This window comes from Ascidiella aspersa, chromosome 2, assembly GCF_963924565.1.
Source record: "Ascidiella aspersa chromosome 2, kaAscAspe10.2, whole genome shotgun sequence".
Lineage (NCBI taxonomy): Eukaryota > Metazoa > Chordata > Ascidiacea > Phlebobranchia > Ascidiidae > Ascidiella > Ascidiella aspersa.
The window spans coordinates 4,070,485-4,097,449 of record NC_139448.1 but is presented as its reverse complement, the minus strand read 5'-3'; the positions used below and the strand labels follow the sequence as shown (position 1 = coordinate 4,097,449).

The 26,965-nt window shown below is 36.7% G+C and overlaps 1 protein-coding gene across 1 annotated transcript; it reads left to right on the top strand.

Annotated features, from left to right (window-relative positions):
• The first annotated feature begins 1,074 nt into the window (after nucleotides 1–1,074).
• Nucleotides 1,075–25,743, top strand: LOC146163200 (uncharacterized). Its single transcript, XM_083382981.1, has 34 exons — nucleotides 1,075–1,331; nucleotides 1,836–2,048; nucleotides 2,457–2,574; nucleotides 2,888–2,995; nucleotides 3,513–3,723; nucleotides 4,796–4,966; nucleotides 5,323–5,527; nucleotides 6,325–6,612; nucleotides 7,043–7,282; nucleotides 7,557–7,676; nucleotides 8,222–8,433; nucleotides 8,652–8,739; nucleotides 9,093–9,257; nucleotides 9,802–9,945; nucleotides 10,143–10,421; nucleotides 11,237–11,416; nucleotides 11,703–11,896; nucleotides 12,667–12,826; nucleotides 14,571–14,784; nucleotides 15,363–15,521; nucleotides 16,358–16,483; nucleotides 16,963–17,113; nucleotides 17,501–17,615; nucleotides 17,747–17,841; nucleotides 18,466–18,646; nucleotides 19,052–19,226; nucleotides 19,605–19,714; nucleotides 20,961–21,065; nucleotides 21,439–21,600; nucleotides 22,008–22,283; nucleotides 22,978–23,106; nucleotides 23,523–23,601; nucleotides 23,928–23,968; nucleotides 24,967–25,743. The coding sequence occupies exons 1-34, from the start codon at nucleotides 1,196–1,198 to the stop codon at nucleotides 25,104–25,106; spliced, it is 5,490 nt and encodes a 1,829-aa protein (XP_083239107.1). The 5' UTR covers nucleotides 1,075–1,195; the 3' UTR covers nucleotides 25,107–25,743.
• The last annotated feature ends 1,222 nt before the right edge of the window (nucleotides 25,744–26,965 follow it).

Here is a 26,965-nt window from a genome sequence, read left to right as displayed (position 1 = left end):
CTTGTAAATAAACTTTGTGCGAATATGTTCTGGTTTTCAACTTTACGACGTGAATTTTTAAAGCGATTATGTTAACATTTCGATTTTTACTTCTAACTTCTGGCAGTTTTAAGCAGAAATTCATACAATGCAATTTGATGTGGACAAAATCAAAACGTAGTTTTTTACCTTTCATTTATCTAGTGACGGCCTCCCCCGGAAAAAACACTTTACTGCTGGAAGTTGCTGACGTATCAGCTTCGGACTTTGTCATACCCCCCTCAGTCGGTTGTTCGCTAACAATAGTGGGTGGGGGACAGTCTTTCACTCCTGATTGCGGGACTCTCCCCTGGTTGTTTGTCACCGGTCTGACGCCCGACGTCACCTATGACGTCACAATCACGGTTACGGTGAGCGGTGTCGTCGCGAAAACCATATCTCTTCAGCAGTCCACCAGTGAGTTTGTTCAGCGGGAAAAGCTATGGATTTCTTATCGGGTTAAATGTTGTTTAGGGCAAAAACACCTAAAATTAGAAAAATGGATTCTAAAAACTATCACTTATTTGTGCTTTGTCGTATTACTTTAAAACTGAATATTTTTGCTTTTGAAATTCGAATCTATCCCGACATTTTTCTAGATTCTTTACACATAAATCCTTATTTTGGCTGGTGTTCAGGTTTCTTTAAAATATAGATTGTTTATTTTGTTAATATTTATATTATTATCTGTTATAGTCAAATAAAGAAAACGAATTTATTGTTTTAAACTACAATTTAACTTCAGGACTGAATTTTTAATGAATAGTTGCTCATAAACTTTTTAATATCGACAGGCCCAAAATGAACCAATATATTTGTTTCTTTAGTTTTTGGAATAACCGAGCTAAAAATTCGAGCCGATGCCGAGGTCGATCATCTAATCTACTCTAGTTTTGTAATTATATATTATTGCTTGGGCTATTTTTCAAAATTAAAGCAATGTCCTAAACTGCCCTTTGTTTATGAAAGTATTTACCGGATGATTTTTTGTAAATCCGAGCTGAAGTTACGAAAAAATGTAATTTTTTTGTTCAAGTTATTGTGTTTCGTCACAGCCAAATCTTGCACGCTCTCTTGCACCAACTCGTGGTGCGTCATCAGGAATGACGTCACACAGGAGTGCGTGTGCAAACTCGGATTTGAATCGTCGCTCCAAACTCCGCCAGCCAATCAGGACATGACATGCAGCGACACGGATGAGTGCGCACAGAGCCCGTCCCCCTGCCCTACCAACAGTTTTTGTTCGAACTTTGCCGGATCTTACTCGTGCATTTGTAATCAGGGCTTCTACATGACTGGGGGAGTGTGTGAAGGTTAGTCGTTCGAAAAGACATGAGACACGTGCTTTATTTTATATGTATAGAACCTAATATATCTTATTTGTTGGTATATGTATAGGCTTAATGGCTTACGTTTTATTATGGTAAATTGCCTTCAGACTTTATAGGACGAGGGGCAGGGAAATATTAGTTATTGTCATTGACTTCAGTCATTATAAAAAATATTCAAGCTAAATTTGACATGCATGATTAATCCTTACAAAATGTTGTTTAAAATGTAATGTTTTAATGGGTCCACCCAGACTAAAAGGCTTTGTAAATAAAGTATGCAGTAAATAAAGGGTGAAAATAAAGTATATGGCTTTACGTTAAATATGATGACTGCATATGTGTCCTTTAAACTATTAAATAAAGTGCAACTTAAAATTTATGGGAGCAAGGAGTTAGGAGTTCTAAAACAATTATCTTCTGAGAATTTTGTTAACTGACATCGACAAACAAATATGATTTGCAATTTACCCAAAATTTTATCGGTAGAATGGAACCTATGTGTACCGGGACCCTGTCTGAACGGAGCTACATGCGTGCCAATATCTGATTGGTCGTACACGTGTGCTTGTCCCTCTTATTACTACGGACCTCGCTGTCAGTTTTACCTCAGTCCGTGCTGGTTTTATCCCTGTCAAAATCAAGGAACTTGTCAGGATTTGGTCGGTAATTACTCTTGCCAGTGCACCAACGCGTACACAGGTGAGATATTTGGACGCCATTTTGTAGCATTAGTGCCTCGTGGTTTCCTTGTGTATACACGACTTATTTTTTTGCCAGCCATTTAGTTTTTGTTAGAGTACTACAAAACTAAGCAATTGTTCAACCACTAAAGCAGAGGCCCTCAATCGGGGTTCCGCGGCGCCCTGGTGTGCCATTTCTAAAGCTCAAGGGTGCCGATAGGTGTTAAAGAATATTTCTTTTCGATACCAGCTTTCGATACGAAACGTCTTAATAATCAAGATGATGTCGATCTGCTCGACCTTTTTGGCTTTGCAGTTCATTATCGAAATACAGAATAACTAGAAAAGCTAAGCCTTCACCAGCTAGTTATTGGACTTGCTCGTTGTAGCAAGTTGCAATTAATTGTTAAACGAACCTCCATTTTAGGTCGAGATTGCACTGAAGATGCGGATGAATGCACAGCTGGGACATTTTCGTGTAAAGACAATTCAACCTGTCGCAACACAGTAGGAAGTTACGAGTGCGACTGTGAAACAGGATACAGGTGGGGATTGAAAATGAAAAATAATAAATTAACTAATGGCATCCGTTACTCTTATGCTATTAAACTTTACTCAATTCAGTGTAGTAAACGCCTTGATATATGGATGTTGCCAGATTGCGATATTAAATTTACACTTTAATTTGGCTTACATTCAACAAATACACACGGAAGCGTAGCACAATATGACAGAAGTTTATCATTTTTAGGACTTCAAGTCTAAATCAGTTGTCGGTGTGAAATCTACAAACGAATGTTAAAATAATTGAACGCACTTTCTAGAAAAATAAAAACCAACTTACGCAATGCTTTAAAGGGGTGACGGAAAAGTGAAATGCTACAAGATCGTTCTTCTGCCTTACGGTTCAGATCAAATGGACACAGAGTTGTATCCAAGTGACGGCGTCTCGTCGGCTCCCATATAGTAAGTATAACCTTCCATACCAAGTCGCCCATACTTTTTTTGATGTGTTTTCGCCCCCAACCCGAAATATAAGATCAAAGACTTCCAGTTCCCTCAAAAGCGGTTTCTATATGTATGATGCTTTCTTCCAACATAAATGTAAATGCCAGGTTTAACATAATTGTGTTTACAATTTGTTTATGTTTCTAACAATCCTTTACAATTTCAAAATTTTAATTAAAAATACAAATTTAGAATGAATAATTCTTTCTGTATGAGCTTTGAAAATCAATCTACGTCTAACTATACGACCCCCAGCTATTACGCTCCAAAATATACTAATATTCAAATAATTTAGGTCCTTTGCACAATAAAAATAAGGTGTGATATTTGCTACAGCACTTTATATATCGAACCTATTCTACTCAATCCACCTTTCAAAAAAACAAAAGTTTGAGCAAAGCTGCAGTAACTGAAGAATTTAACAGCACCCTGGAAAACAAAACAAAGTTAAATCCCCTATTATTTCATTTCCCAGCTACCAATACGGCCTTCCCTTCGGCGACAAGTCGTTCAGTGTGATGTACGTCACTTCCAACGGCCTCATATCGCTTGGCCCTAGTTCCTGGTACGTCAGGTACCTCTACCGACCCTGGGGAACCGGGTTTGTGGGCCACAACACTCCAATTTTCGCTCCTTTCTGGGAAGATCTGCATCCTCACCTCAATAGTGGAAGAGTTTACTATCAGGTGAACTTATGGCAGCTTTTTATTTTTCCGTTTTTTCTTCGGCTTCGAAAACGACTTCTCTGATCTAGTTTTAAGTCTTTTTTATTTGTTCCTTATATTGATATATTAAGATCTTTGTGAAGCACCAAAGCATAATACATAGCTTCTTATTTACGTTTCATTTCAATACTTCTAGTATTAATAATTTGGTTTGAATTAACTAGACACATAACATATGTTTGATTTCTTATTTAAAAACAAGCGTAATGGTGACTTCAGTGCAGCAAATGTCACATAAAACAAATTTTAAACTGGTAGTTGATTTTGTTCCTTCTACTGCTAAGCTTTTAGCTCATATTGTTTTTTTCTTATTAATTTTTCTTTTATCAAATGCTACACGGCGACTCCCCAGACACGGTGGGTTGTACAAAGCTATAAAAATTGTGGAATAAACTAATTATATCCTGAAGTTATTAAGCTTTAATTAAATATTCTTAGACCCAGGTAATTCATTTCAAAATACTTTTTATAGCAACATTAAAAAACAACTTTGTTGGTTTTCAACTCAAATTATCGGATTATTCAGATATTAACTTTAGTTAGACCCACGGTGTAACGCGTATTTAAACTAAACTACACAGAAATACCTGCAAACATTACGTTGGTATGATAAGTCAGGAGTTCTTTCTTCTCGCGGAAAAATATTTTAATACGCGTGGACCATGACTAGCATAAATAGAGATGATGTAATACTACAAGTAAACTTAAGAAACCTGTTAAGTTAAATTGGAATCCAAATACATTCAAGAAGAAGGCACCAAAGCGCTTTTTAATTAGCCTAATATATTTTCTTTCGAAAACTAATAAGATTTTTCAAATAACACAGTAATATATTAATTAGACCTTAATGGACCCTATAAAACTAGTCTATGACATACTAAGGGGTCTACGGGCCTAGTAAAGAATCCTTGTGTTAGGTAGAAATTTATTTTTTCGTATAAGTAAAAAAACAACCTGGATGCATTTTAATTTGCTTGAACGCTTTAATCTTTGGTAAAACTACGTTAACAAAGATTATTCTTCACTTTCCCAGGTTTACGACAAAGTACAGACAACATTAACAGACGAGGGCAATGCGATAGTTGATGACGTCAGCGAACGCATACGTCAAAAGTTCGGGCTGAACAGCTTTGACCCCAAGTTTGTGCTCAAGGTCACGTGGCACGAGTGTGTGATGTACTACTGGTGGTACAACAGAAATTATGTGAGTTTGGAAAGATAGGATATTTACGGTGTTCAAAATTACTTTCTTGTTGTAAACAAGTCATTAGACTCAATTATTAAGTCCAAGTCAAGTCATTTGTCCAAAATACCCAAGTAAAGTCCCTTGAAAACCGTTACTTAAGTCCACCTAAATCAAGTCATTCCTCAAGGTCAATACAAAACGGTTCTAAACACAATATAAAATACGCTGTTATCACCCAAAACAAAGTTCATTTTTGCGTTTATGCAGTTTATTTGTAATAGTTCACCAATCTACCTGTTTATCCAAGCCAACAAATTCCAAGGAGCTAACGTTCGAACCTTACACCACCCTGTAATACAATTCATTTCTCGCAGCCCATGACGTTCCAAGCGATCGTGGCGACCGACAACCTCAACACTTACGTGATCTACAACTACAAGGAAGATGCGATGCTCCACGACACCAACAGGAGGTACTGGTGGGCCAACCTTGCGCTCATCGGATACACCAACGGCGCCGAGCTGACCTACGTCGAGGTCCAGGGGGATTACCGGCCCGACCAAAGGCCACAAAATGATGGTAAGGTGTGAAATTTGCCTGAAGCCCGTTGCACGAATCGTCAGTCACTAATTTTGGGGCCACACAAATATAACATTGACAATCTGGTCTTCACAGTAATCAATTCAACAAACCGCCTTCATACGTCATACCGTCATCTAATTAGTGGTCTCCAACCTATGAGTCGCGACCCCATGTGTAAACCATTTATGGGGTCGCCATTACTCACCAATTTATGCAGTTTTACTGATTTCATTCCGCTCATGGTTTAAACGAGTATATTAAAAATGTCAAAATTAAAAAATGTTGCGTTTCATTAAATTTAGATCCAAACCCTCATTTTGGTACACATGTGTAGCCACAGTTCTCTGGACTTGTGTATAATTCAGACACAATCACTCTCTCGTGTTATTTAGTTCGCATTACTTATCTGAAAACAAACTGGATCGCATGTAAATGCTGATTTCAGTTTATTTAAATTGGGGTCGGTTAATAAAAAGGTTTGAGACCACTGGTTATTGGCTGTTATAAAATTGGGATGTCCTAGGCTTATTGGTACAGCCATAACGCAGCGTTAACAAGGCTTTAAAAAAACTAACAAATCTAGCCTGTCGTGAGTTTCTAACCACCTCGAGCGTCGCTCTACCAACAGAACTATACACTGAATAGGATTTAAAAAAGCAAAACTATGCCACTGGAACAATTCATATACATGTGTGTACACAACTGTAACCTACACACATGCACTGCGTATTAGCGTTTCAGTATCTGTCAAGATAACTTTATTATTTTACGTCTTTTAAAACATTGTTGTTTAGGCGGAGAGAATGGCCAGTACATGTACCACGTGACACCGACCCTGTCGAACAGCACCGTCCAAGCTTCACGCAAAGCTTGTGTTGATTGGTACGCCAGAGAAATGGCCGACCGCTGGCTCGACACACTCAACAACACAGAGCCTTGTCCCTGCACTTACCTGCAAGCCTTGATCGATAGAAGGTTTACTGATTCTGTTGATTCCTTCTTGTGGTGGTATCAAAACTCTGATCAATGGTGCCCTGGATGCTATAGGTCGGCCAGCGTTGACGAGTGGGCCTATGATGAAGGTTTGTTGGATTTATTGAATTTTACAAGAAGGCGCAATCTGTTGTTTCTAATTGATTTAAAGTAACTTGAATAATAATACAACTCCACCGCTTTTAAAGAGACAAAATGTTCTAATGAGCTAGCAGGGTTTTATTTTCAATACATTTTTTATTTTTTTATTTTTCAGCTTTTAAAATATTGAGTATATGTTCAGGTAAAGAATATAGATAAAATATTTTTTTTTTATCAAACCAAGCAACAAGTAAAAATATCGCTAGAACGATGTGAATATAGTAACGACAAGTAAATAAAAGACAACGCCAAAACAAAGTCTATTTAACCTATTTTACTGCTTCCTCCTCCTCATATGTCTTTCTTCAAACTTTTTTTAAGGTAAAAATCAATGTTTTTTTTAACATGTTATTTTCTAAACCTCAATTATACTTTCAGCCCAGATTGGTCGATGTCGGCAAATGCGGCTGGGTACCGGCCCCCGTTGCTGCTATGGAATGGGTGTAAACTCATTTTCCTGGTGGTGGGGCTGGTGGTCGTTTGGACCCCTACTCCAGGGACCCACAGGGAGCCGATTGGAACGTCATCAAATACCCATTGTTACGCGTGACAATGGGTGGAGCTGGGTAAATCGCCGAGACAACGCAACATTTAACAACCAGTACAACTTAGCTCTGGGTAAGTTTGTTGCAGAAACACTCGAAACTGATTATTTTAATCTTCCGATATTTCTGACTGTTAAAAAAACGGCGGTTACGTTAGATGGTTTTATTTCGTACTGTTAAAATGATGCAAACAGAGCAGGTCAGAAAAACAACTAGCCTGCAGTGAGGTTCGAACTTACGACCTCTGGTCATACCGGGACCGTGCTCTATCAACTGAGCTACACAGGCTCAGAGAGAGAGTCAAAAAACAACCATTTCATTAAAACAATTTTATATTTTCTTCACAGAATACGACCTGATTCCGCGCAGACAATGCTGCATCGAGAGCAAGTCAGTGGAGCATTGCAACTTGTACAGGCAGATGAGGCCGGCAGTTTCATGCGAGGGTTACATCAGGAGATGGCCCGGTCAGTTTAATATAATGTAATGATAGGTCATATTTGAGAAGTGGTTCCCAACTTGGGGGTCGCAATAGGTTTCTCACATTGGTTCTACATGCGAGGGTTACATGTCAGTTCATGAGAACTTGTCTAATAGCGGGACATCTAAAACAAGTAACCCCACAACACCTAAGGTTATCATTCGATATCGTGCAAAACCATGAAACTGAAATCTTAGTTTAAATACATAAAATAAGATGAATGTCTGTTTAAAAAAAAATTATACCGGTACCGGCAAAATTGTTCTACTGGAACAACGACTTTTTCCACTAGTCCTCTTAAAGATTTATATACAAGGTTACACATCAAAAAGTATTTGAGCGCTAGTTCTATATTGGGACAGCCGCTTTACCAAATGAGCTTATTAGTTAAACTGTAAAGCAAGTTGAGAACCAATCATATCACCCTTACCTGCTGTATAATATTTGTTTTTGAGTACTTCCAAACTTGCACAGGAGAGAGCTGAAGTCGTTTGTTCTTGTATATTATTAAAAGTAAGTGCTTTTTTGCAGCTTTCTTCATGGGGGATCCCCACATTACGACCAACGACGGAACGACCTACACCTTTAACGGTTTAGGGGAATTCCACCAGTTGTACGCGCCCGAGGTTTTCTCGTTACAAGCGCGAACCAAGAAAGCGACAAAAGAGGACGGAAGTGAAACCGACGCAACCGTATTTGTCGCCTTCGCCGCGCAAGATCACTCGTCGAGTACTTCCGGTGTGGTGAGTAGCGAGTTTAAATTACTCGTCGAGTACTTCCGGTGTGGTGAGTAGCGAGTTTGTCATAGCTGATAGTTAATTTTCATACATAGATAACTACCGTAAAACTACTTACTCTAAAAAAGTCAACTTGCGTCTGACAAAATATTATCTTCTTATCGTCAAAGTTTCACATTGTTTGTGCTAACTGAAGTTGTTTGCATTCCAACTTCGTTTTTTAGGTTCAATTCGAGGTTGACTTTACCAATCCTCAAGGTGACAGTGTGATCGTCAAGGTCAACGGCAACGTGGTGGAAAACCTCTCGGAAAGTAAGTTGAAGTGATGAACAAATAAATTTCTTAAAAGATAAAACAACAATTTCCAAAAAACAATTCTACACTATCGTCTGACTGAAGTTGAACTGTATCAATTTGCTTCATATTATTGGTTGTTCAAAAAAGAAAGACATTTCGCCGTAAAATAAATCGCTTTCTAGTAATAAGTGTAGATGAGCATATGGTTCAAAACGCTCAAATAATATAATTTTATTTTGAGCCGTTTGAGAATAATTTAAACTGAAACACGCCACGTAATGATTAGACCTTATATTTTTCAGAATTCGTGCATTTGACTGAAAATAATATTTTTTTTAACAAGTTACAATTTCTTCTTGAATTTTCAGATGACACAACGGTCGCTGAAGTAAGCTTGACCTTGAAGAACGGAAGTTACGAGGCGACTTTTGTTTCCGGTTCCAGTCTCTCCGTCACTTCCGCTTCTTTCCTTCTCACGATGCAGTTCACGGGGGACACCGCTACAATGCGGAACGTAACCAAAGGACTCTTGGGTGAGGAGTAAAACACGGAAGAGGTCCGTGGAATATAGTTATCCAAGTTTTAAGGCCAATATAAATTTATTCATACGATGTTTTGTTGCTGATCAAAGTATATGCATTTGGCCGCTACAATGCGGAATGTTTCCAAAGGACTGGTAAAGAGCATAACACGGAATTGATCCGTAGATTCAAGAAATTTTGACAGTAATACCAGTGTTGCAAATAAGTCATTTCAAAAAGCTGAAGTGTCAGCCAAATCTTTTGTAAAACAACGTAAGTCCCAGTTAAGTCTTTTCAAAAAATAGCAAGTCAAGTCTAAGTCCAAGTCATCAGTTGCTCAAGTTAATTTCCACTAAAGTCATTATTACATCAAATCAACTCCAAATCCCTTTACTGATATAAAAATACAATAAAACAATAAAACTGGTGAACTTGATAATCAATTGCAACGTATTAAGTCTCAAAAATGCAGGTCTGTCCGCCATAAATTAACCAACAACAGTGTGTGATAAGGTTTTACAAAATTTCCAGCATGTTTTACATACTTCTTTTAAAGGTTACTGGGACGGGGTGAAGGAGAACGACTTTGAGTTTCGCAACGGAACTGTATTGGATTGGTCAGATCTTCAACCAACGAACAACACAGATATTCTCAGTGGAACTCTGTCAGAAAAGAAGCTCTATCCGTTCGGATTGTCTTGTGAGTGACTTGTTCTTCGTGTTTCTTCCTTATAAAACAAACTGTAGAAAACACAAGGGTTTAAAATGAGTTTACAAAAAATAAACAATGCTAATCTCGTTGACCAGTATGACTATAGTAGAATACACATTTTCTGTATCAATGGTTTTAATCCTTATTACAACGATTCAATCCAAACCTCCTTCCTCACTCTTCAGGGCAAGTTCAGTCAGGAGAGAGCATCTTTAATTACACCGGGGGTGACGACACTTACGACGCTCACAACCCCCTAAACCCTGCCATGCCCCCCTTCCTTGAGAACTTGGTGGCCGACCAGAGGAATACGTCACACTTTGAAGACGTCAGAGCCAACTGCACAACCGATGGCGTTTTATCGACGCCGTGTCTTTATGACGTATTGACGACGGATAGAAATGATATTGGACAAAGTACGAAAGCAGACGAGTCTTCTTCAGCAACAATGTCCACCTCAAACGGTGAGGTTACTAAAATTAAACGTCAAGTTAATTCTACCTTTTTCGAAAAATACATGCATGTTGTTTCCAATTGGCAAAAAGGGTTAAATATTAAGAGCCGAAAAAATATATTAAGAGTCGATAACAGTTTTCCAGTGTTGTATTGGCTCACGTCAATGACTTTACGTAATTTCATTTAAGTCAGTAAGCCCGTTTATATGCACCTTTCGCGGGCAGATTAGATTAAGGTTCAATCCGGATTGAAAAGTAATCCGTTCCAGCGTCGTAATTAAATGGCGCAAAATTGTACAATATTCGGCCGAGGGTGGGCCATAAAGTTCGATTTTGTGGATTCTAGACCAGCGCCTCTGTCACACATTAGTATCTAACGATTGTAAGTATTATTCTTTTCTTTTATAAATGATACGAGATGGTAATGCGTACTAATTAAAAAAAAAGTAAAAACTGTTTAATATGAATTACTTGAAATCACAGCTTTCTATTTTGTTTTTAACCCTAATCCTACTCTGCTTGTCAAAATGTATCAATTACCTGGAAAGTTGTAAGTAATTTTTTTTCCCTCTCAACACTATTCACGACATAATAACTGTTATAGCAAACGCAAAAATTTCAATTTTTTAATATTTTACAGCCAACCTGCCTCCGAACATAGTAAGATAGTTATATACAAAAACTTGTTTCATTTGGAAAATTATATTATGTGAGGGAACTACAACAGAAGTTTATTCAGTTTTACCTTAATCCAATTCATCTAATCAAAATGTTTGACTGCATAATTGTTTGTAACTATTAATTACTCCTTTTTCGTTTTTCAGCCAACCTTCCACCTAACATAACCATTCCATCTGGAGTGGATATTGACACCGACGGTACTCTGCTGGCCCGGATTAACGTCTCGTCAACATTTACTGTGAGCGCTACTGACCCGGAAGGAGAAACTATAACTTACTCTCTTCAAATCGAGAATGAGATTCCTGGAGTTATAATAAATCCAAGTAATATTATTTTATTAGCTTTATTTTAAGGAAACGACTTAATTGGTTATATAAACTGGCAATTTAGCTATTTGATTTTAAATCAATAATAAAATAGTACACAAACTGTAAACGTATTTATCTCTTACTAAATACAAGTAGTAATTTGTTTCAACGAGTAATAAAGAATTGTTTTGTTTTTCATATTAAATTTATTTGTAGAACGGTAAAAAATTGTAGACATTTTCCATATTCCACAATTAATATTGATATTTTTATTTTGGTTAAACTTATTTTATTTTCACAGCGAGCGGGGTAGTCACGTGGCTACCTACCTCTGGCAACCTGGTTACCACGGAAACCAACGTGTCCTTGGTCGTCATAGCAACAGACACTGGTGGCGCCTCTAGTGTTCAACAAGTCAACGTTAAACTTTGTATTTGCCAGAATGATGGAAGCTGCGTTTACAACTACACCGAGATTGGAACTGACAACTATCAGGTGGATTAATTTATATATTTGTAATTTTGAACCTTTTTCAGTCTTGGAGAAGCTGAAAGATTTATAATTGAATGGAAAAAACAACTTCAACTCTTAAATCATTTTTATACTTTGCAAAAGATTGTTTCAAACTAAATTAAAATTAGAAGACAATTTGGCTATTAAACGCCACAGTACAAATTCACCTCAAAACCCAGTGCCCAGAGCTGGTTTAAACATGAAACTTAACAAGCACGTGCTTACGACGCCAAGGGAAGGGGTATCACTGAATTTTTTTTATTATTACTTTATAATTATTTTACCAAACAAATTTTGCTTTGTTTATAATTTCCGACCATATATTGTTGTGGAAAAACTCAAAAAACTCGAAAATATGTTCGTAAAATGTTCGTAAGAAATGTTAGTGTAATTCCCGTGTTACAATTTCCCGTGTTTAAATGGATTAAACCTTACTAAAATATATGTTTTAACAAAATCAAGAACCGAAAATGGACGTCTAGCAGACTTAAATCATTGGTAAACATCTACAAGCACTTTGTCACTTAATTTAACACACCTTTCCTTCCAGATCGTTGGATGCGACTTAGAACCTCATAGACTATATTTTTTTCTAGCCTGCGTTACTCGTTTCATTGAAAGACAGATTCGGTTAGTCAATCTAAAAGCCTTTCGGTGCACTATGATACGTAAGCCGTTATCGTTGGCCAAAAAGCGAACATATCTAACTGGTAGTTCTATTGTTACTTATTTCAACTCACCTCTCGTTTCAGATCGTTGGATGCGAGTGCAGTGAAGCGTACAGCGGTGACGACTGCGCTGACGACAGAAACGGTTGCTTGCTCTCGGCGTGCTACGCAAACGTCACTTGCACTGACGTAGCTGCCCCTGGCACGGGGGAGACATGTGGGGATTGCCCGGAAGGAACAACAGGTAAAATAAGGAAGAAGGACTTTCCAAAACAAATTATATTTTTACAAATTCGTAGAACAGTCATTTAAACGCTCTTCTTTTTTAACCGATGAAAACAATAACAATGTCTTAAGAGGTGTAAGTTGCACCCAGTTACACCATGCAAAGTTTTGGGTAAATAAAAAAACGATTTATTACGTGCTTTATTCAAGTTTTAATAATTTTAAAAATTCATTTCGGGTAAACTTTGTTAATGTAGATGAGTTTTCAAATAAGTATATTTTACGGGATTTTGGTTGTTGTTGATAGGCTACATCTTTTTGAATAGAGTTGCTTACTCAAAAAAACACACGCTTCGTACAAAAGTTAAATTCCAAAACGACACGAATTAATAGCAAATTTTAAAATACAAGACGATACTGGCTGTCGCAGACTAGGTCGGGACACAATCCCCAAAGTAGCTGCTAAGGATAGGAATGACTTTACTTTCTCGAGCAAGACGTTTATTGGACAGAACGACAATCAGTATACGGCAAATAACCATGCACACCAAGTGCTTGCATAAGGCTACAGCTTGTCTCACTGGCAGAAGTGACACTGGCAGAAGATGCAGAAATATTAAATTTCCTATGTTTTATTATAATCACCAGTCACCACAATCCTCTAATAATCCATTTTTTCTTTATTGTTAATTAAACGAGACAAACTATCATATAACTAACTTGTTATAGGTACACGAAACCAGCTTAGTAATCTTGCGCATTTGGATGTAAGTGCTTTATGACTTGCTTTATAATTATATTACTTCTGGTCAAACGGTCAAAGGTCACTGAGCACACGGTATCTTGGCATTGTAGTTGTTATTGCGGCGGTTGGTGTTCCTACCTTCACGCGGTAGGAGTTCGCCTTCTTAGTTACTTTTGAATTGTGTGGGGCGCAGCCACAATGGAAGAATATTTATTGCAAATAAACAAACGACAAACAGTACTTACAGGTAATTACGATATACGTACGATACTTAACCTCCGTGTACGTACGCGATCTGGACACCACAATTGAACAGTAGGAAATTAACGATTTTAAACATTTATTATATAGCCTTCATCGGCCTGATGCTAGTAATTACTAATTCGTTAGAAAACATGACACATAACACGACTTAGGATATCGGCCATTCGACGAACGAATTATACAACACGCGACGGGAAATTAGAGTGACAGCATGATCGATTCAGCCGGCAGGCTGTTCACAGAATGGACAGAGTTTTACGGGGTTCAAAGTCCAAAACCTCTACAATTGTTTGTAAATGATGTTTAACTTACACCGATGCTGTTTCTGATTTATTCACTTTGTTTTTTATTGTATTTGGATACGATTACGATATGAATCCTCTAATGTAAGCCTTTGTGTTATTAATAAATCCTGCACACTGCAATGTAAACAAATTTGGGTCAAAAAGAACAAAAAAAAATTGGTATCTTGGTGGGCAACTCGATTTTTTTAGGTTGTTTAAACCCAAATTTAGTTGGGTTAAATAATGTTTTACCCCGCTAATTTACCCAATAATTATCGGGTAAATTTATATTATTGGGTAAATAAATTTGGTAAATGTCAATTTTACCTAATTTTTACTGAAATTTAATGTCTTGCCCATTGTATTTGGGTAAACAGCTTTGGGTAATTCTACTTTGCGTAAAAACCAATGGGCATCAAAACATTTTTTCCATCAGATTTAATACTGTGCCAATTTTTAAATCCCATGAGGCAACGGACGTAATTGCACCAACATCGACATGTGCGCCTCGAACCCGTGTGAATATGAGTGCGAGACCCTCTACAACAACTTCACATGCTCGTGTGCTGAAGGATACCTTCTCATGAACAAAACGCACTGCATGGACGTGAATGAGTGTGACGATAGCAGCACCTGCGCACATTTACCAAACAGCCACTGCGAAAACACTGCGGGAAACTATACGTATGTGATAGGATAAACTTTTTTCAACATTACTATGTTAGGAGATAGCTATGCTGTAAAATCTAATGGTGGTTGTGTTTTTCAATTTTTATCACTGCAAGAACAAATTTTGCGTGATGTAACTACTAATGCGATTTCTTTTTTTTTTACAAAAGGTAGTGTTTGAAAAGAATTGCTATATATTTTAGAAATTACAAAAAATACATAAAAGGATTTGTAATTATTAAGTTTATGGAAGGTAAACTATGAAGGTATGTTATTGTTGTTAACATTAAATCGGTATTGCTAAACAAACAAAATATATGTTTTAATGTATTTATATTTATGTATTTTTTATACCATGCCATTTGTTCTTACCACATAAAAAACTTATCAACATTGTGGTTTATAAACGACTAAACATGTTTTGAATGATTAATCGTTTAACCTAATGGTAATACACATTATTTACATTATGGGGTCAGCGCATTTTGGAAGTCACACTGGCCAACAGTAACTGCTTCATAGAACCGTGCAGTAAACCTACTTGCCGATCCGGAGTTGCTCATATATGGTTCCGTTTATTCATATGAACGCAGTTGTGATTGCAACAATGGTTTCGTGATGAGCGGTTCATCGTGCATGGACGTCGATGAATGCTCATCATCATCAGTGCCTCATAATTGTTCATCTGAATCCACGACTTGCCTCAACACTCCAGGATCATTCAGTTGCATCTGCAAAGCAAACTACTCCAAGTAAGTTTTCTCTGCAAAGCAAACTACTCCAAGTAAGTTGCCTCTGCAAAGCAAACTACTCCAAGTAAGTTGCATCTGCAAAGCAAACTACTCCTAGTAAGTTGCATCTGCAAAGCAAACTACTCCAAGTAAGTTGCATCTTCAAAGCAAACTTCTCCAAGTAAGTTGCATCTGCAAAGCAAACTACTCCAAGTAAGTTGCCTCTGCAAAGCAAACTACTCCAAGTAAGGTGCAACTGCAAAGCAAACTACTCCAAGTGAGTTGAACTTGTTGCAAAACTAATGACTGCTGCTACAGCTTTAAAAATTAAAATATTTTAGACGTAATTATAACTTAACTAAAAAGCTTGATGTTCTAAAGTCTGTTTTTAAATTATTTTACTTGAATCAATCATTTCGTCAAACTAACTTTAAGTGAATTGAACGACCTTAGTGTTAATTTGAGTGCTTTCAATACATTTTAGCCAAACTTGGAAAATTAAAATCCTTTTAAATACCTAAATATACTTTTGTTGTGTTTTTGTTGTAGGCAGTTCGAAATACTTACAATCTGTAATCTACCTTCTGAAAAAATAGTCTAATAAAGATTGCAAATAAGGATTATAATAATATATTTTACCCTTTTTAAAGTGACAAAGATATTGAAATTGGCACAAACGTGTTCAACTTTCACCTAGTGACATTATTTGATAAATTTATTTGTCAACGTAGAAATACCAGCGCTGAACATAAACAATAGTTGAAATGCTTACATCACTTTGGCAACGTTATATAGTGCATCCCTAATTAAAGCATTAGTCCTAGCACGATAATTCTCCCTCCCAACTTTTCCCTCAGACCTACAGATGCTGGATCACAAGACGCGTGCGTGGACACGGATGAGTGCGCCGAGGGTTTGGACGATTGCAACAGACAGACGCAAGATTGCCGCAACGTGGCGCCCTCTTACCAATGCGTGTGCAAGTGAGTGCGAGCTTTGAAGATATTTGCGCGAGCTTGTGTTGTTTTGTCGGGGGTGCTGTGAAAGCAAGCCTACTCTATGTGTCGTATTTATATGTGGTCGGGGTCATCAATTGCTATTCTCTCAGATTCAGCCGCCGTTAGGAACCAATAAACGGGTAATTTTATGAATGGTTCTGATTCTAAACAACTAAAGGCTTATTTCCTTAGATCATGTAACAACTTGAGGTACTATTACGTCATCACGAAAGAGCGAATTTTTTTTATCTTAGCAGATGTTAGCCCGATCAATAAGCAGGGCATTCCATCGTAAATCACACTTTGTTTAGCCTCATTTACTTTGAAAAACAAATTATTTAGAATATTTATTGGTGTCACGTCATTTGGACAAACTAAACACAATAGCAACTACTCCAAGTATATTTTACTCAGTATCATTGGGTATTCTGGCGTAATCCTACTTCTATTGTTACGTCACACAGATCTGGATTCGAGGAGGTTGGCGGTGTTTGTGTCGACATAAAGGAATGCGCGAATGCTTCGCTGAACAATTGCTCATCGAGCGCGTCTTGTGTTGAAATGGAGGGAAGTTTCGCTTGTGAATGTGCTTCTGGATTCGTCCAAACTAACGGGGTGGGTACATACTGGTATTGTTGGTGAAATTCATATATTTGCTGCATAATTTTTTGCATGCTATTTCGGCATTTCATGAAGAATTGTTCTTATAAGTAACATGCTGTAACCACCGATATTTTGTGGTGTTTGAGAAAAAAATGTTGCTGTTAAGAACTTTTGTCCCATTTCTTATCTAAATTGCAAAAATTGTAACATTTTTAATGCTATAGGGAAGTCTTAAACGGAAATTGTTTTTCTACCAAATTGTGTTTTAGTGTGATCTTTTAAAGATGCGTTTGTCGTCTCTTTATATTCTCTTCAAGTTTCCTAGATTTTACAAGCTATATACAAATTGTGTCAATCCACCATGCCGACGTAACAGCATGTTTTCATCCGCCATTCCAGGTATGCCAAGACATCGACGAATGTACAGAAAGTGGAATTTGTTCGAGTGGAACTTCTTGTCACAATCTAAACGGAGGATACGAGTGTAGATGTCCGGAAGGCACCACGTGCAACAGTATGTATACGGAAGTTTAACGACAATAAACAAAGATTTCCTTAAATTAACACCCTAAAAACATTTTTTTTGTAACTAAATTGAAGGCTTTAAATTTTTGTTATTGTAACCTTGCGTTTTCTTTTTTTCAGCCAACCCTATCCTGCCAAGCGTTGTGGTTCTTGCCACCAGCAAATCTTGCATCACCGCTGTTTTGGACACGTATGCACTCTATGGATTATATCAGGTAAGACACGCGTCTGCTTTAGGACTCGGACGGACAGCTAGGTTTATTTTAGCTTTTTAAAATAAAGTTAAAGTTAAAATGATTTTGTTTTTTCGAATTTAGATAACTTGACCATTTTGGTTTTATCAAAGTAGATTATGAATACCGAAAATCAAATCGAGAAACCAAAATTTAAACTAGAATTACGTTGATTTACAATAATTTAGTTTAAATAGCAATTTATTTACATAAGAATGTGAATGGTGAATATCCCTGTGTTCATTTTAGCATAACCTATGCGTTTTTCGACTGTAAAATTACCTAAAAGTCATTGCTTTTTTTTAGCTGAATCTGAAACCATACTAATCAAACTTGTACCCTTTTCAGCTTTTTTGCTGCAAAGAAAATAGTATGGTATAACTTCGGCATTGAGCAACTCATTGGCGCGCTGTGGAAATCTATTCAGCAAACGTTTATTTCCTTATATCTGACCTTGACTCATAAAACGTGTTTCTACGTTTTGTAAATAAGACAACTTAAAATCTTTGTTTACACACTGTGGAAAGGTTTAGAATTCCAGTAGAACAACATTTTAGTAGGATAAAACACACAGGAGAATCGCTTTATAAAGATTTATTTGTTTAGTTGCGGGCAGTCTCAGCAAGTGGTACAACTACAACGACCAACACGACTTCGATTTATGTCTCCATTTGTGGTCTTAGTCCCAACACACAATACAGCCTATCATCGAATGTTTTAGGACTGAAAAACTCGAACCTCGTGTTTCAAAACTCAAAGTTCAACGACCCCATGACGGCGACAACAGGTGAGAACAAAGTTCAATGACCCCGTGACGTTTGAAACAGCTGAAGTTTAAGTTTAGTGACCCCGGAAATGACGAACATTAGTCTTTTTTTGTAAGTTTGTGGCCTTTGTGTATTGTTATCCAATGGCCTCTGTTGGTAAACAAGTCTTTTTAGCAAATAACCAGTCAAGTCTTAGTCCAAGTTATTGCTAAAGCAATCAAAGTCACACCATTGGCTCAACGATAAATTCTAAATTTATAAGCATCTGCTGTCTTTCAAGCAGTGCTGTTAAAGTGACACCCTTATTGTGCAATGAAAATTCAGCCCTTGGACGAAGCAGCGAGATCCAAAGGGTCGCCAGTTCCAAGCTCAGCTCAGTTTTTAAAAGCAGTTCTGTTGGACTAAAACGCTTTTTTTCATCACAGCACCTGCTGAGGTCCAGTTTGTTGTGACGATGGCGAATGAGGTTTACACTTCGGCGTTGTCCGATGTCAACTCCGTGGAATCGATAGCTCTGAGGAATAAACACGAGACAGCTGTCGCCAGTGACATAACAGTTGGAACAAGCGGCGTCAGCCAAGTCACTTTCGTGGCGTTCAGGTTTGTTTTAAGCATTAATTTCACCCTATCCTAGCTGGCTTGACGTCGTAGCTGACTTTGAGTCACTATAATGAAATGACTTGACTTGACTTGACGTAAGTCTTTTGATCAAAATGACTTGACTTGACTTAAGTCTTTCCGACAAACTACTTGAGTTGAAACAAAGTGTTCTGATATTTATATCCATTTTTGCACGTAAAAGTGTTAGCTTTTAATTTTTATGAGAAGGATTTGACTTGAAATTGACTTTCTGTTTTTTTTTTAAATTGACTTGGACATGAGTTATTTTACAAATGACTAGACTGCTACAGAAGTCTTTCTAAAATGACTTGTTTGCAACACTAGATTCTGCGTTCTTACTCTATTTTTATTCTGCAGGAGCGGTAGTGTGATTGGATCAGCGGTAGGTGCACTCACGGGAACTACTGATACGTCGAGTGCTGCCCTGACCCTCAGCACCGGCAGCCCATACACAAACATCAAAAAACGTAAGAATGAAGTCGGCACTTTGTATATATTAAGAAAACTATAGGATTATTCTTAGCTGGCGTGTTAAACGAGTTTGTAGATTCAACCAAGCACTTACTCTAATGCGGTGATCCGGTTCTCGCACAGCGTCTCTTGACGACCTAATATCAAGTATAAAGAATAAAGTTACTTTTTACTTTTCAAGACGGACTTCTGCAATATTCGGGATTGTTTTTTCTGGCTTTCGAAACTTCATTTAAAATTCATTCAAACTGCTTTATATAACGTATTTCGAACTGCTTATAATACACTTAACAATACACGGTTGGTTATTTGTACAACGAATAAAGGCCCGTTTAAACTACAGCTGCACTGAGCTGCACTGGGCGTGAAATTGTTTACACTACAGCTGCACTGAGCTGCACTGGGCGTGAAATTGTTTTCACTTCAGCTGCAGTGAGCTGCGCTGGGCGTAAAAATCGCTCCAAACTTAATGTGTATCTATAGCTGCACTGGGCTTGAGTTTAGCAAAGCGTGAAAATCGCTCCAAAGCGTATTTTTAAGCTAGCTACAGCTGCTGCACGGGGCTTAAGTTTAGCAAAGCTTGAAACGCTCGCCACAATAGAATTTAAATGCAAATTACGCTTTGCTCAGCTCAGTGCAGCTGTAGTGTAAACGGGCCTTAATGAAACAAAACCGTTCACAATTTAAAATAGTTTGAAGCATGAATATTGAATATGATAGTTAGTGGTTTCCGTAAGACGTAGAAAAAACGTTGTAGTTTGTTGCCTATATACACGTTTAAAAGCAGCAAAATGTTGTGTATGGTACAGCATCTGACACCTATTAATGAAGAAAGCCACTAGGACAACTTTAACTTACTTATAAGTAAACAATAAAAATGTAAACTAATTATATCGTGGATTATCCTTTTTTTGTTTTTTGGGCGGTTAAAGATTACATCTTATATAAAACAAAACATTAAAACATTAAATTACCTTTTGTGGCATAATGGTTGGAGGTTATAGTTAGACGTGGTAGGAATATCGAAGCCCATATACAGTAGGTAGCATATTGGACGTTACCAATATCTCTTATATAAGTTTCCCTTTTGGAGATAATTTTTAAATCACTGATTTGAATGAAATCTTTTTGTTAAATCAACTATATGATCTAAAATCTTGTCACAATGGTATACACCATTATCTCTGATGTGTTGCTCAACACTTGTAATCGTAACAGCCTGCACAACTTGACTATTTTTAGTGGCAACTGTTCCTGCTCCAACAAACGTTGCTGCCACTGTGACGCAAACAACCGTAACTGTGACGTACAACAGCGTCACAGACGCAGTCCAATATGACGTACAACGTAAGTTGGTTCGATGTGAAATGACTTAACAATACAATGGACTTTATGTTAAATTTAATAGCTATAATAGTAAAGGATCGTCAAACATGAGGTATTTTACTTAACTTACTGCACAAGAAAATATTGTCATTCTTCTACTAACCAATATAAACTGCTTATCATGTTTCCAAAATAATTTTAGCATTAATTTACTTAGAAAAAAACTTACTTTATTTATGTAAAAAATAGTTGTCTAAAACAATGTTGCACACAACTAATCACACAGTAATAGCTATCCAGAATAACAAATCACACCCCAAACAACTTCATTAATCAAAAATCGACTTGGCCTCATTTGCTTAAGCATCTAAATAACCACAGGTTTTTATTTTAGTTTCGTGTGTCCAAGTCTACCAGCTCAGCACTACCACGCTAAGTGTGACCTTCAGTAACCTTCAAGACGACATCACGTGTGCGGTGAAGGTCAGAGCCCACGTGGCGCTCACCGACGGAGTTTCGGTCTCCGAGTTCTCGACCCCAATTGTGGCGTCAACACGTGAGTTTATTTGCAAACTTTTCACACCATTGCAAGCAGGTGCGGGTCTAGAATTTTTAATTGAGGGGTTTTAGGCTACGCCATAACGTGACGTCACTAATGTCATTTAAATCGTTACGTCATAAAGTTTTATCTAAACGTGACGTCATAAAGAAGTAACTTTTAGAACGCCACACAGTTCGTTAATTATGTTAAAAGTTTAGGTTGGTGAGGTTTTACTCTCAATACAAAACGCACTTTACGAATATGATATCGATTCGCGCAGCAAAAAAACGTCTTTATGTAACTAAAGTTGCCTAAATTATTTTGAGGTTGCGATGAGACACCCCTGGTTTCAAGCATTGCTTACAATTTTAACGATTTTTTTCGAAAAAATTCTGACTTTTGCCTCCGTCTGTATTTCCCAGATCCCACTCTCAAGAACTTCACAGCCTTCAACATCCGGGAGACTTCGGTCGACGTGCGATTGGCTGTGCTCAACAGAGCGGAACACTACACCTTCTCGGCACTAGGTGTCGCTGGAGTGCAACTCCTTCAGAGTGACGCAATCGCAGGCCACGTCACTGCCACCGTCACTGGAATGACGCAAGGCACCAACTACCTTCTCACAGTCAGCGTTCTGACCTTTGACGTAAACGGTCAACAAGTTGTCGTCACTGGTGACGTCAACATTACGACAACAGGTAACATGACATGAGTGATAGCTACTAATTAAGTTTTAGTTTGATAATTATGTATTGCAAAGCCAAAAAGGTCTCAGTTAATGTTTAACTGAATATGATACAAGCTTGTATCGAAACTTCTTAATCAAGATAATGTCGATCTACTCGACCTTTTTGGCTTTGTAATTTCTTATCAAGCTATATTACAAATTCGTTCATAGAGCACCAAAAGAACATTTGTTACCGGTATAAGAGAGGTTGGGGTATATTAAGGGCACTTTATTGCGTTCCACCTTTTATAAGTGAGGTTTGGATAGAATTCAGTCAAATTAACTGAAGATAATAAAAGCTCGTATCGAAACGTCTTAATCAAGATTCTTTCGATCTACTCGACCTTTTTGGCTTTGCAATTTATTATCAAGCTACATTACAGATTCATGCATAGTGTACCCAAGTTTTACTTTGCGCTAGAAAAACGATATAGGTTGTTAATACATAAAATATAATGAACTTTTGCTAAAAATTATATAATGAACTTTAAATGAAAAAAAAAGGTTTTATATCTCTGTAAATTTTCCTAATCATAAAACAATGAGTTCTTATTTACTGAATTAAGTTACCGCTTACAGCAGCTTAATATTGAGCTGTACTTAAAAATCTAAAGTAAAATAAAAACCAAGCGCCGATAACTAAACGTGATCAACTTTATTTTCAGACGTGAATGAATGTGAAAATACGCCCACAATTTGTCCAACCAACTCAAATTGCACAAACACAGTGGGAAGTTACGTGTGCACTTGTAAAACTGGATTCACTGAAAGCGCGGACAAGTCGCAATGCCTGGGTAAATCATCTTGTTAAATTAACAGTATTTATGCTCTTAATTTTATGTTTTTAATAAGGACAGAGGTTAGTAGGAATAAGTAGAACGAGATAAAAAACATTAAACAAGTTAGCATTGTGCGGACGTTCCAATAAAATAATGTATTTTATTTACGTCACAATTGTCGTTGCTGACGTCATGTGTAGTTACACAGGATCATAAACCAAGCTATACTCAACGTCAGTAATCAGTACGTTCAACACAATAAAGCCTTAAATAGTCGCACAACTCTCTTTAAGAGTTTACTTACCAAAAACACGATTTACAGCAAAACTTAATTACCTGGTTTACGATTAAAGTTTTTCTTTAAAAGTGTCCGAATGAAACTGACACTGATGTACTTAACTGGCACCAACATTCCTGTTTTGTTTCTCCAGAAAACTGTGTAACCCAACCTGACTATTGCTTGAACGGAGCCGTTTGCAGCAGCACTTTGACCCTGTATCCACAATGCAAGTAAGTATGCAAACACAAACACTTTAGTGTAATCTTAATTACAAAACAGCGAAAAGTTTGTCGAAATGAAGGATAAACTTTATTCGTGCCATATAATGTATGCTTGCAAATGGTCCCTGATAAAGAACAAGTAAATACAACAGTTTGCTTTATAGCTTCATTTATGCGGGCTGCTCTAGTTTATAATAAGCCAATAGTCATAAAAAGTCAGTAGTCTACATTTGTTAGGAATAAGCCATTTGAACAGACAAGGGTAAATAAAAACTCCAATATACAGTTCAATTGCATTTTATGTTTGTTCTTATTATAATGTAATTTTTTTGTAGTTGTACTGCTGATTTCCAAGGAGACAGATGCGAAAACTCAGGTATTTTAAATTAGTGTTTTACATTTTTTTGTTTTTACATTTTTTTTAAATTAATGTTTTACATTAGCATATAATTAAATATATGACCGACTTGTGCATTTTGTAAGTATTAAGGTAATGTTTGTGACCCGCGTAATGAAAAGGTTCGCCATCCCTGCTATATTTCATACCTTAACCTTCCCTTTTTATCCCAATTCCCGATTCTCAACAAAACTTTTTGTTTAGCCAATTGCCACACAAAATTTTAGTCGAAATAGTTTTTATACAAGAACGATTTTTCTATTCTTTCTAAATTCTATTCATGCAGCTCTAACCTGTCTAGTGTCTTGGCAGCTCAGTTTCTACACCAACTTGTAGTTGTTTAATACTATCACTGTTTCCCCTAGCATTTCTTCTTTTCATAATTAGTACTACAACTCTAACCATCTTTTAAACTCAGTTTCTTCAAACACTTTTAGTTGTTCTGCACCAGGTGTTCTTAAAATTTTTTCACCATGGACCCCTAAAATTTTTTTTTGCTTCGCGTGAACCACCGTAGCCAAAAAAATTTTAAAAACTATACGACATAAATTGATGTCACAATACAAAATACTTCATAAATATGTTTATTTTTGTCCAAAATATGTGAAAGTGAAATGGAGTCTAAATACAGTCAGTGCAAAATCGTTTTATTTTAAATTAAACTGTTTTCTTTAAAAAGTTGATTTCTTCTTAAATATAAACTAATATTTCAATTTGGCCTTCATGGACCTCCTAAAATTAGTTCACAGACCCCCAAGGGATCCAGGGACCCCAGTTTAAGAACCCCCGTTCTACACGATTCTGCTTTTCTCTAACATTTGTTGTTTTCATACATTTCGTACTACAACTCTAACCTGTCTTCTCAACACAATTTCTTCAGAAAATTTTAGTTGTTTTATATGATTATAATTTTCTGTAACATTTGTTATTTCTCATTACGTTTAGTATTATAACTCTAACCGGTCTTTTCAACTCAGTTCCTTCAGAAACTTGGAGGATCGCCGTCGGAGTTGTTGGCGGTGTGCTCGCTCTAGCACTACTAGTGGGCGCTATAGTGTACTATAAGCACAAGAAGGCGTCACGCTACGATGATTTTTCGAGCAATTTAACCAATTAAAATGCACCGCGTTGATATTAATTAGAGGAGTCCGAAATTTACATGTTTTCAATTATCAAAATAAACTATTTCCGCAAGCAAAAGTATCTACAGTAATCCAATTCAACTCTTTGAAAATACCGAGTTGAGAAACTACGATTTAACTTGGACCTAAAAACACATGAAAGCCATCTATATTTAATTGGCTTTAAAATAACTCTAATATCGTATGGTAAACTGATTTTCCGACTAGTATCTATTATGCATATATTAATTTTCTTTTATCGATGCACTGGCCTGTTTCTCACTTGAATGAAAACTTAAAAACCCATCTATTGTACTAAAAAAAATATGTTGATTTCTAAATACTTTGTTGTATAGCTTTGTGAATCAAAAGTGTTACTTTTTTAATCGTTTACCCATCTACACTTAATTATTACCGTGGTTCACTGTTTTAAAACAAACAAATGTCACTGTTGTAGTTTTATGTGAAAACTGTGATTGTGATTTCAGTAGCTCTGTATTTTTTAGTTAAATAACGATAGTTTACATTTTTTTCTGTATCAAGTATTATACAATTCTGTGTAGAATATTTTTGTAGTCCAAAAAATTGTAATATGGTTGCGAATGACACTTGTATATATAATGTATTTCGGTCATATAATTTTCAACATTAATAACTGAATTTTATTTAAAGTACCAGTACTCAAAAAAACCTAAAATTTTCTGGCCCACGACTACGGGTGTTTAATTTAGCAAAATTACATCTGATCCGATCCGATACTTAATAAGGTCTTTAATGTAGTCAAATACGCAAATGGTGAACAAAAAAACTAAAAAAAATAATGTTTTGCGAGTTTTTAAACAAAATTGCTTCAACGCTAAGACACTTAGTTATAAAGTTGAAAAACCTTTTTAAATTAAAAACGAATCGGCACTGATATTAGTGAACGAGTAACCTTTCGGTACTACCACTGGGTATCTGGTATCCGCTCTGGCTATAGGTATTACTAGGCATCCGTATACCTATATGACTTCTATTTCTTAATTAACCTGTCGGAAAGATTGTTTGTTTTGAAGCCTTATTTTGGTTGTAATTAGTGTATGTGATCGCGGCTATTGCTTAAGTTAAAACCTTTTATCAAAACTGCAGTTTTCATCTAAACTAACGTGTCAAGTAAATGTAATGAACGTCGGGCGTTTACCGTCAAAACTAAAGTCCTAAACATACAGTATTTAATAACATCTTCACTGTTTGCATTTTAATAAATTTCTATGTTTTGTAGATCTGTGGTTTCTTTTTTATAGTGTTTTTTCGATCACAGTAAATAACCGATTCCGTCAAGTCCAGAGTCCGACAGATTTGTTTTAGAATTTTTTATCGTGCTAAAAAACAAAATCATGAAGCGTTTCTTATAAAATGAATAATTAAAAAGTGGAAAAATAAACAATAATAAAAAAAAGACTATGATGAGAAGTCCAGGTGAAAAAATGTTCTACCTTTACGGCGTGTAGGGCATCTTAAAAGTATATTGCCGAATACATATTGTACCGTTTGCTTATTGAGTTTATTCCACAACAAACGGGAAGCAAGGAGACCAGATAGGGTTGTGCTAGCCAAGGCGAGAGACTAATGCGGTCTACAAAGCATATAAGCAGACACCAGAATAATGGGATAGAATACAACAGGAATATCGTTTGACAGATAAAGTAACCTATAGCCAGTGGTAGAGTCACTACAGGCGTACCGGCAAAAAATATTTTACCGGATTCGCGTTCTGGATGGTACAGGGTTACTTTTACAACTGGAAGAAGCCAAAATGATGTTCAAGACGAAAGTTATGCGCACTTTGTATTCTTTTGCGACACCCCAAGTTTAA